At 41.4% G+C, this 9,878-nt stretch overlaps 1 protein-coding gene across 1 annotated transcript in view; it reads right to left on the bottom strand.

Annotated features, from left to right (window-relative positions):
• Positions 1 to 4,479: 4,479 nt before the first annotated feature.
• LOC147463826 (equilibrative nucleotide transporter 1-like) overlaps positions 4,480 to 9,878 on the bottom strand; it is a 49,513-nt gene continuing 44,114 nt past the window's right edge. Inside the window, exon 2 of the mRNA XM_086491467.1 lies at positions 4,480 to 5,567. Within this exon, the coding sequence (XP_086347593.1) occupies positions 4,753 to 5,567 (815 nt within the window). The 3' untranslated portion in view covers positions 4,480 to 4,752. The remainder of the gene's footprint in view (positions 5,568 to 9,878) is intronic.

Below are 9,878 nucleotides of genomic sequence, written 5' to 3'. Positions count from 1 at the left end.
TGTGTGTGTGTGAGAGAGAGAGAGAGAGAGAGGGGAGGACACTTGAAAGAGAAGAAAACGCTAAAAAAAAAATAAAGGAGAAGAGAAACACAAATATATGTAGTAAATCATTTGAATCCGGTCCCATCTTGGAAGTGGAGTTAGACTACAAATCTTTAGCCTTTAGAACTTTAATCACTATATGGTGATGCAAGTTCATGCAAGTTTGAGGAGAGGAGATCATAGATGTTGAGAAAGCTACCATCATATCTAGGATAATATGAGGCTAAATAAAACATTAAAAGTAGTGTTGTCACAAAGAAAGACCTATGCTGCAACATTGGACTAGAAAGGTCTTAAAGAGTTATTATTAGCACAAGTGAGATGTACCATCACTTGTATGTAATTTCTAAAGATCAAACCACATTATATATTGATGTAGACAAGTATTAACATGGGCATCAAAAATCTAGTCAAGAGTCTAGAAGTTGAAATCGAAGGCTTATAAAAATCCAAAAGGAGCGTTGAACCTGTGTCGATCAACAAGGTGGGGGATTATTGCACATTATTAAGAAGGTGATGATAGAAGCATGACCCTTCCTATTAAATACCAAGGGACAAAAATGTTAGCTATACTTGGTAGTAGAGCAAGAGTTGCCATCAAACCATCAAAACTTGGGAGAAACAGGAAAAAATTGCTTACTTAATTTAAGAATGAAAATCCAATCGGTAGGTGGCTATTATGAATATACTTTTTTCTCAATTGATTTTGGACAAAGAAAAATGATGTCATTTTTGGATGATCGTTCATGTGACAGTCGAAATGGCTCAAGATTAGGGTTATGATGACCTCTACTTAATCCATATGGGAACAATTACATAAGAAAAATTGTGGAACCATAGTTACATCAATAAATAAGACACACGGGGAAGACTTTTCTTCAACAACCATGGTTGGGTCAAATATACTTGCAAGTGCATCTATGGATACGTGGAGCCTCGGAGTGTGGAAGCTTGTAGAAACAAGATTGTGCCTTAGAGAGAGCTATTATTAATGAAGCCTATAATCCATAGCCATTTCCAAAACATCAATTTGAACCATCGTAGTGAACACAAATATGATAGTTGTGTCAACAACCTGTACTTAATTTTTTGATGACATTGTGCAATTATGCATGGTTAGAGTCATGTGTTCAATAGAAGAACAAGAGGATGAAGCAACTAAGCTAGAGGACAGAATGTAGTGTTTACTAAGAAGAGATGAAATCTCTCTTCAAGACCTATCAGCATAAGAGGAGTTCTTTTATGGCTCTTTAGAAACTCGAACTTCAAGAAAATGCGAACAATGTGAAGTCAAGTGAATCAAAGGATGAGAATCAAATGCATCCCAAAGGCAAGAAGTTCTTTGACTTCTCAATTAAAAAATCAAAACAATAAAGGAGATACAAGGTCAAGCGAGCTAAACATGCTACCAAGCAACAAGAAAATCCCATGCCTAGGACAAAATGCAAGACACGTTATTTTCTATTAGGTTTGATGACTGTATAAAAAATAAAGCACTTGGAAGATTCTCCATTGCTATTAAACAATCCAAACAAAAGAAGAGTAAAATAGTTAAGTCAAAGATCAAGGTGGAGAAATCCCCTAAGAAAAATGATGCAACTCATATAACCAAATTCCAAAGAAAGAAGAAGTATATTCAGCAAGGACAATTTAGATGGAAAGTAATACGAGTGAGGATAAGGGAAAAATCATCGTACCATCTCATTACAAAAAGTACACACAGTTCAAGTTAGACATATGGTGTCCCTATGATGATCCTTGAGAAAGAACTTGGAACATCTTATAACAAAATAGATCTAGCAATTCCTAGAGAGAAGCTAAAACCTACAGACATTGCAACTGACATAAGTCCACTGCATGGTCATACAAGAGCTTAAGGGTGTATTACTGGAAATATGTCACCATAAAATGCCCTTGAGGTGGATACTAAGCATATATAAAAACCTCTGAAACCCTCAATAGAGAAATGTCGAGGATCAAAGAAAAACAATTGGTTGAGAGAACTAACTTGCTTCAATTAATTGTTGGAAGAATATACAAGTTGGAATCAAAGGGTGTTGTATGATTGTGCCTTGAGTAAGTTGAAGTACAAGGAGCAAAGGAAAACAATCAGTTGAGAGACCTAACTTGCTTCAATTGGAAGAATATACAAGTTGGAATCAAAGGGTGTTCTACAATTGTGCCTTGAGCAACTCACCTACAAATATCTAGATTCCATTGCTCAGAAATGCAATCCTATCAAAGATTAATGAGACTTTCAGTGTTTTGGCCTACAAGGCAAGAAGTACAAGTATATGTTAGCGAATATGTTTGGAGATTTTTGTTAGCCTAAGCCAAGGCAAGGAGAAGTACATGTTTGTGTTAGCGAATATGTTGAATGTAGGCCAATCCATCGATAAAATATGCAATGCTATTTCATGTCTCATTTGTGTCCCACAAAAACTACACTGTTGAATATTTAAATCAGTAAACCTTTCTAGAAAGCATGTATTAGCCTTGCATCAAAGCTATCAAGATTGAAGCACGGAGGTTCTGTGCTCTTGAAGGTGAATATTTCCATATCTTTGAGCAAACACATGCAGACTAAGATGTAGGCCATTTTTCAGCAGATCGCTAATAAGCAATGTCACATGGTCGAAGGTTGGTGGATGACTCTTTTTCATGGATATTGAAGATTGCGTAAACAATGTGATGAAGCCAATGCACCAAGAACTAGTTAAGAGAGGTGAAATGCCACTATGACCATGATGAGAGCGATGGAATATTTAACAAAATGGAGGCAAAAGCTAAAAGCTACTCGTAGAATAACACACAAACAATAACACAGTTGTTGTAGAAACCAAGCTAGTCAAACAAATAAGGCGACATATGTAGTGTTGATTAAGATTTTGAGTGACTCAAAATCAAATAAAGATCAAAAGTACATGCAACGTTATGAAAAGACAAAGTTGCATAGAAGACGGTACTAGGTGAAGTGCTATTTAACATGCATGGTATTTGGACTTAGTGCCATCTTACCCAATGAATTTTGAATATCAATAATACGAGTAGCAAAAGCTAACCGTGAGGACCAATCGGAAGAGTTGTATGAAGTTTGACTTAAAGCATTAGGAAGTATTTATGCGCAAAAGAGAAGGGTGAAAGAGCTTCACGACAAATATGTAAAGACAATAACGCTCAAAATATGTGATTTTCTCTCTAATCATTGAGTAGTGCCATCAAACTATTAATGGCTATATCTAAAGAGATACCATTTGTAATTAACCAATGGCATGACGAAAAAAGCTCATGCAACTTGAGAATGAAAGCTCGACTAACACCGCATTACAAAGAAGCTTAAGAAGAGGCCAATGAACAAGTTGCCAATACAAATTTTTAGCTTTACTATTATTTTGTAGATCATAATATACCACAAGGAATACACCGGGGACAATGCAAAGCTCCCACTTTGCATTTGCATGTGACATCTCTAGTTTGTCGGCTCTATGCTAGGAGATGCTTTTCCACAATTGATTAATCAAACAACTCAATGGATGGATGAGGAAGTAATGCGACACTCATGATCACAAAGAAGTGAAATTGCAAGAGCTTCATTTAGTGTGTACAATGGCTTTCATTTATAGATGGAGATTAGTATCTTAGAGCTTACATCTTATAAAGTGGATGGTATAATATCAGGCTGCAAGTGCTTCTCCACTTCTCTATGTCGATACTTTGACTCTTGTAAAATGCATAATTGCTGAGTAAACATATAGGTTGTTCATGCACATTACAAGTATTCATTTCTTGGTAATTACCTCATGGGAGTAATCATTTCATACAAAGGAGGGATCACAAAAAAGGTTAGGCATGAGGTGGGGATCCATAACAAAAGAAAAGGAGAAAGCAAAGAATTTCAAACCTATATTTCAAGCCAAGCATGCAACACACCATCACATCATCTTGGATGTGACGGAAGCCATTCCGCTCACGAGGGCAAAAGTAGACCAGCCGAGCAAAATTTTAATTGGCTAGGATATCCATAAGTAGGGTCCTAGCTTTTGCGTAGTATTAGTACAAAAGTTCAATTGCTATTATGTTGAAATTATCAAGATAAAAAGAGAAAAATAGCAAAAGGGTGTCATCATACTAGCTTCTCCAACTATTACGTACAAAAAAATCCATCTTAAAAGCGTCTTGTCTTCCAAGGGCACCCATGACATGAACCACTTATATTAATGCTTACATTTATAACCACGTTACTTGTCATATCAAGCAAGGTGTATTAAACAAATGGCAAGCAGATCCTGCTTCAAATAAGTTTCCCCCGACATGAGAGAGAGAAAGAGAGAAGAAGAAGAAGATCTTAACGTCGTAGGAAACTATCCTAAGAGACCTTAAAGATCTATCCGACGAGAGAGAGAGAGAGAGAGAGAGAGAGAGAGAGAGAGAGAGAGAGGTTCCAATGACAACATGTTGCAATGAAATACTCAAGATTACAATCAATCAGGCTGCTATTTTGTTAGCAGTGCAGAGGCCAAATTTCTGACAATAAAAAGGCGTGCTGCATTCCCTGGTGTCAAACACAAATGTATTGTACAACAATCACTCCCCAGCTTTTTTTCTTCACAAGAAAGCTTTTGATGCCCATCTATGGGTAGCCAATGAATAATAGGAAAGGGCAAGGGGGTGTGTGTGGGCGTTCCTAAGCATCAGAAAGCAGGGAAAGCCTCAGAGAACCCAAACCCATTCTAAAATGGAGCCTGAAGCAAGCCCCAAAATTAGAAACATAACCATAAGGATGCCTGTTACCTCAGCTTCTTCAATAGGCACAGATTTAGGACCAATGATCATCAGTACTGTAGTCAAATACCCATTAGTGAAACCAAGAAGACAAGTTGATATAATGACTACGGAATCCGACTGAAAGAAGCTAGGTCCATGTAGGCATAAGTAGAACAATAGGTAGAACAAGGCCCTTGCTAAAGACCCCCCGATCGCAAATGACTTACTCTGAATCATGAATTTCGAGGAACCTGGAAGAAACTTGCCAATAAAATCGAAAAGATTGTAAGCCAGGGTTAAGATTACCGCATACCAATCCCCAAAATAAGAGGAATGAAGGTCTTCTGTTATGTGGCCTGGGTATATGGATATTGTTACCACATAAATAAATGCCAAAGCAAGCGCTAACCATTTTACTTTCTTCCAAACATGCACATAAGATACGGATTTCTTAGCGTTGAGAGTATCGTAGACATTTTCCATGGTTTCGGAACCTGTTAACACTTGTGCCTTTGGCTGATTGTCCACTTGATCAGAGAGACCGCCGGGGCCTAAAAGATAAATGGACTCCAAAGGTGATTTCTTGAGCTTCTCATAATATTGCAGAACTGGTAGCTTGCCCACTAAGTTATAGCAGACAATGCAGAGTACCATTATCACTGTACTGACTATAAAATACAGATATGCGCTTGCCTCAATACCCGACTGCGTTTGTGGCATAACTGCTCTTGAAATAAGCCGAAGAACGCTTATAAGAACCCCTGCAACAAAGAACAAAAGTGTTTTCTCTATTTGTGCAAAATGCCTCCTTGGATGTGTGCTCCTGCTTGCGCACACAAAAACAAGCCACCAATCCAAAAATCGACAACACAACAAGCAAAGACTCCCATGGCACAAGTTCTTGTTAAAATTTCCATTTCAGCTAAAAGAGCTACTAAAGCACTTGAAAACCAAAGCAGAAGTGCATGCAGAAATCAAAAAACAGAAGCAAACAAAACAAACACGCAAATAGCCGTCTTTGACGCCAAGAAAACCTCCAAGTCCGTCGCTCCATTCCTTGCAAGGGTCACTGCAGCCTTGCCAAAAGGAGGATTGGAAAGGCCTTTCAAGAGGTGGCAGCTACTCTGCGAGATGGCAGTGGCGCCAGAGTACGTTGCACAAGGACCAAAACGCCCACGGCACCAGAGCGAGGTTTGTAGGTACAAAGGCAGCAGCAGAGCAAGAGGGCTAACTGGTCGTGCTACACCGGCAAGGATGTGTCACCGATTTGGCCCATAGCCATGAACAGAGCTGGTTATCTGCAATTGTTGAATGCATTTGTATACTTGCTGAGTTTTTGCAGGAGCAACTTGAGGAGCTTCTGATGCTTGAGAAGCTTCAGGTGCCTGGACTGTTGTAGGGCGCCTAGGAGAGAGAACATGGAATGCATCCGGAAGCAGGGCGACCCTCAAACTGCCAACGTATACAGAGAAAGTGGACAATCTACAGGCAATCCTCATTTTGACAAAGTATGCAGGGAATGTGCACACTTGGTGACACATGCAAGGCTACTAGAGCCCTACAATGGAGCCCAAGCATGGCAGGTGCTGACACATGCAAGTTAACTCGAGTTCATGCATGGCAGATTGCAGTCCATGCAAGGCCACTGGAGTTCATGCATGGCACGTGGCAGCACATGCAAGGCAACTAGAGTGCACGCATGGCAGGCGGTGGATCATGCAAGGCAGGGCCAATTCATGCATGGCAGGTGGCCACACATGCATCGCAAGTGCACAGGCAATCACACTTGGAACTGAATGACTCATCTACAGCCAAGAATGGGGATTTTCAGCCAGGGCGCCTCCTCGCACAGACACTGGCGGCCGGGCAGGTGGACATGTCCATACCTGCCTATTCCCAGCACAGTTAGAAGAGGAACGTGCACACATTTGCCACATCTTCTATGTTTAAACACACACACAAACCCCTTCATTTAAAGGGATGAACAGACAAACGTAAGGATCTTTTACAGATTCTCTCCCCATCTGCTCTCCCATAAGCAAGGCACTGTCTCTCTCAAGATGCTTGTTATTGTTACATTTTATCTAATTAAACAAATACCAAAAGGGGCGCCTATTGAGGGGCCAGTCTTGTGTAGGAGAGGAACTTCGCCTCTCCATCTCTCCCTATCCCATCTCTATCTCTCATTCTCTCCTCTAATTCTCCTCTCTCGCTCTCTCTATTATCTGTGGCCTGAATATTCAGTTTCTTATGCATTATTAAAGGCTGATTTTGCTGTCCATTACCGCTTGGGCAGTAGGCCAGCTGGTTACAATGGTATAGAGCACACTTGATTGCTCTTCTATAGGCAATCCGATCTACATCGGACAGCTAATTTCAGCATCAACAGATAATTGAAGGGAGATCAACAACAATGGGCAGGAGAAAAAGTATGAGGAAGTACTAATGAAGGCACGGATTTCCATAAAAAGCACTCACACATGCTGATGTGGCAGCAGTACGGATTTCCGCGAATTCCGCTAGCAGCTTTTGGGCCAGTAGCTTTTGAGTTCAATGCTTTTGGGGCATCCCTTGTAAGAATAAATAAGACCCTTGGGGCCTCACTTTGCAGAGCATCTGGACGCGGAGTCTGAGAGCAGAGGCCCCTCACAAGTTGTAACTTTGCTCAAGCATTAATATAAAAATAAATACCGAAATGGGCGCCAGATTTTGGGGCCAATACCTTTGGGCGCGGAACTACGCCGGGCCGTGTCGACTCTAATTTTAAAGTGTGATAAAGTTGTGACGTATTTTAAGTGATTCTCTCGTGTGTCATGCGAGATTTCCGACTTGGGGTGCCCAAGCCTATGACAGTGGGGGCACCTGAGACACATGTAGACATGTTCGCTCCGCCCCAAACGATCCAAAACAAAAAATTACAGCCTGTTCTGCAGGTTTAGGGTTTCGCACCTAAACTGCACGACATTACCAGGAGAGCCTCAGGAAAGCCTTGAGATGCTTAAACAAGTCTTTGGGCACCTGACAATGACAAAACAGGGAATTACAGCACGCTAAAATTGGCCTGTAGCTCACTGGAAAGCTTCCAAATCGCAAGGGAAAGTGTCCTTGACGTGTAATTTTGACCTACAGAGGTTTTTGTGCCATTATGTTGGCGAAATTGGGTCAAAAATCTGCAATTACAGCAATGGACAGGTTTGGACAGCTTGGTGAGAGTTAGGTGAAAGTGTTCAGATCGTCTACTTGCAATAAGAATAAAGATATTGTTGCCAAATTGGCTTTATCTGACAGAAAAATAATTCTAAATGAATTATTGGATTTATAAGTGAGAGGATTTTCTCGCTTGGAACACCAAGGAAAATAATTCTAAATGAATTATTGGAATTTTAAGTGAGAGGGTTTTTCTCACTGGAGACATCCAAGTACAGAATATTCCTAGTGCGTCATTCAGAGTAATGACGGGAGCACTGTGAAAGGGAATATCTGTAAGGCCACCAGGAACGGGTACTTCTGATGCGTCACATCGGATGGGTGACAGGGAGCAGCGGGAATAAGTATCTGACCATCCGGGAACAGACATCTCTGATGCATCATAGGATGGGTGACATAAAGCATCGTGAAGGAGATTGTACCGTAAGTTCGGTAGGAAAGGACTACGTGATGGGTATTATCCATAGTCGAGAGGAAATTCCGAACTGTGTTAGAATTGTGCACAAGGAAAAAGCAAGCACTTGAATGAAGATGGGTTCAAAGGAAACTTTGAGGAAAAACAGATGCTTTTTGAGAAAGCGGGATTGCTTTTCGGGAAAGCAGATGCTTTCCCGCGAGGAAGTCTATGTCTGCATTGCAACTGTGCATGTGATTGCATCCAGGGACGCCTGGGAAGTGCTGTGAAAGCATTGTTTTTAACTTATAAGGTTTTATTGAGTTTTTGGGCAGGTTCAGACTATTTTTAAAATACGTCGGCCGCCCACTTAATAAGTGGGCAGCCATCTGATAAATAAGGCAACAGATCAGCCAGCGTTTTCTCTCTCTTTTTTCTGGCGGAACAGAAAAAAAAATGAAAAAAAAAAAAAAAACGGCCGCGATCTCTACGCGAGCAGCTATTCGTGCCCGTGGCTGGGAGCTATAAAAGCATCACATGCCCTCACTTAGAGGGGAGGACCAATCTTTGCAAGGAGGAGATGCTGCTGCAGATTTCAGCCGTAAAGAAGATGTTGCCGGTGATGCCCATGGCTGCCCCAAGTGTACCAGATGTCGCCAAGACCCAGTGCGCGAGTTCCCTCACGAAGAAGTGCCTACGAAGCGTGTTTCCATCGCGACAAGTTGCTGTTTTTCTCTGTTTTCAGCCCATAAACGTCGTAGACGGGGCTGATTTACGAGAAGGAACCCGAGATCACACCTCTTTAGTGTGTAGGATTGGAAGAGAGGATTTTCTATGGAGAGATCTCTTCCGGGGAATTGCTTTTCGAGAACGGAGTTGCGTTTCGAGCGTCGAGACTTTGAAGGTAACGATTTTCATGTTATGAACTCTGAGTATTTGTTTGCAGGTGTACTTCCTCTTAGTGAGGGAGTAGGAGCACAGGAAGGTATGAGCCTCTGCAGGAGAAAAGCGCTCTGAGGAACTAGAGCCAGATCATCCCAAGGGTTTCGTACCCGAGTTTGGGAAGTAGATCCACGGATTGGAGAGAGGTAGTCTCTCAAGTTGTGATCCGGAAGTTGGGATTCCCAAGTAAGGACTTCGTGTCCGGGAAAGCAAAGTTGTTATGCAGGAAAAAGAGAGTTGGAAAAGAGTTGCAGGGATGCCATGCCCTGAGTCTGGAAGGTGAGATCCAGAGGCGAGAACCTTGATTCTCGAGGAATTGGAATAAGGAACGGAAGTTCCTTGGAATAGGGTTTTGCCCTAGGAATCGGAAGCTGAGGCTTCCGAGAACCATCAAGTCCTATTCTAGAACGAATGTGGTAATACGTTCGGTTCAAGTGCTTATATAGACTTCTCCTCAGTAATAAAGATACTATTACGGAGGGGGACCATCCCATCTTCTGGTCCCAGTACTGTCTCGATCTTCTCACTC

Source organism: Adiantum capillus-veneris, chromosome 2 (genome assembly GCF_014529385.1).
Source record: "Adiantum capillus-veneris isolate H3 chromosome 2, ASM1452938v2, whole genome shotgun sequence".
Classification (NCBI taxonomy): Eukaryota; Viridiplantae; Streptophyta; class Polypodiopsida; order Polypodiales; family Pteridaceae; genus Adiantum; species Adiantum capillus-veneris.
This window is presented reverse-complemented; position numbering and strand designations above follow the sequence as displayed.